This window comes from Penaeus japonicus, unplaced genomic scaffold, assembly GCF_977035675.1.
Source record: "Penaeus japonicus unplaced genomic scaffold, GWHDUDI00000001_assembly GWHDUDI00000016, whole genome shotgun sequence".
NCBI lineage: Eukaryota > Metazoa > Arthropoda > Malacostraca > Decapoda > Penaeidae > Penaeus > Penaeus japonicus.
The window spans coordinates 27,887,932-27,889,063 of NW_028234418.1; the positions used below are offsets into that span (position 1 = coordinate 27,887,932).

Below are 1,132 nucleotides of genomic sequence, written 5' to 3' on the forward strand. Positions count from 1 at the left end.
GCAAGCGCGAGGGCTGCCGATATACCTGTCCCACCAGTTGCGTTGATTGATGGATGCAATCAGAAAGCAAAAAAGGAAAACAAAATACCTTGGAGTGTGATCAAAGAATCTTAAGGATCATTCCCAGTCTGGAGACGTCAGTGACAAGCATGGATGTGCTCGGAGGCTTTAATTAAAGAATCGAAAAACAAATCGAATTCCCATTACACAAATCAAAGGAAAATATGGACATAGGATTACGAAAAAAAAGTAATCCTGCAAAAGAACGTACCTGAAACTTCTTCATCCTCATTCTAGTGGCGAGGCGACAGACACAACCATAACTCCTTCGTCCGCGATGTGTGGCAAGGTCGAAGCTCAAGAACGCTGATGGAAAATCTGATTCGGCGGAAGTTTCGTGCGAGCAACGACGGTCGAGCAGGAGCGAGGGTGTCACATGTCGCACGTGTCACGCGTGCGGAGCTGAAGGAAGGTAGAGTTCTCTCGGTGTCTCTGGAGCGATGTTCGGAGTTTCTGTCTTGCTCTTGTTAGGTCATTATTCTTTCCGAGTGTTCGAGCGAGTAAGGGGAAGAGTAAAGCCAAGGCTTAGCAGCAGCGAAGCTCAGGACAGAGCGGCCGAGGCGATGGAGTCCCGTGCACGTGAACGCACCGACACCCAGTGGGGAGCAGAGGACCTGGTCGACCCGACTGTGAACTGGGCACAACTACAACACACCGCGCCCGCACGCGGCCTGGACTGCCTCTGTACCCTCCCACCTTCCCTCTCTTTCTCTATCTCTCTCTCTCTCTCTCTATTCCGTAGCCCGCTCTCTATCTCTCTTGGCACACGCTGACACACTCTCGCTCTCTCTCAAGAGGGTTACGGGTACACCGACTGTTTTGTGGTTCTGCCTCTCTTTCTTTCTTTTCTCTCTCTCTTTCTGTCTCTCTCTCTCTCTCTCTCTCTCTTTCTCTCTTTCTCTCTCTCTCTCTCTCTCTCTCTCTCTCTCTCTCTCTTTCTTTCTCTTTCTCTCTCTCTCTCTCTCTCTCTCTCTCTCTCTCTCTCTCTCTCTCTCTCTCTCTCTCTCTCTCTCTCTCTCTCTCTCTCTCTCTCTCCCTCGTGTTACATCACCGATTTCGTTATACAATCTGC

At 50.1% G+C, this 1,132-nt stretch overlaps 1 protein-coding gene across 1 annotated transcript in view; it reads right to left on the reverse strand.

Moving 5' to 3' along the window:
- LOC122243756 (uncharacterized) overlaps window positions 1-767 on the reverse strand; it is a 21,538-nt gene extending 20,771 nt beyond the window's left edge. The window contains exon 1 of the mRNA XM_086545345.1: window positions 272-767. Coding sequence (XP_086401471.1) covers window positions 272-292 — 21 coding nt within the window. The 5' untranslated portion in view covers window positions 293-767. The remainder of the gene's footprint in view (window positions 1-271) is intronic.
- Window positions 768-1,132: the final 365 nt, after the last annotated feature.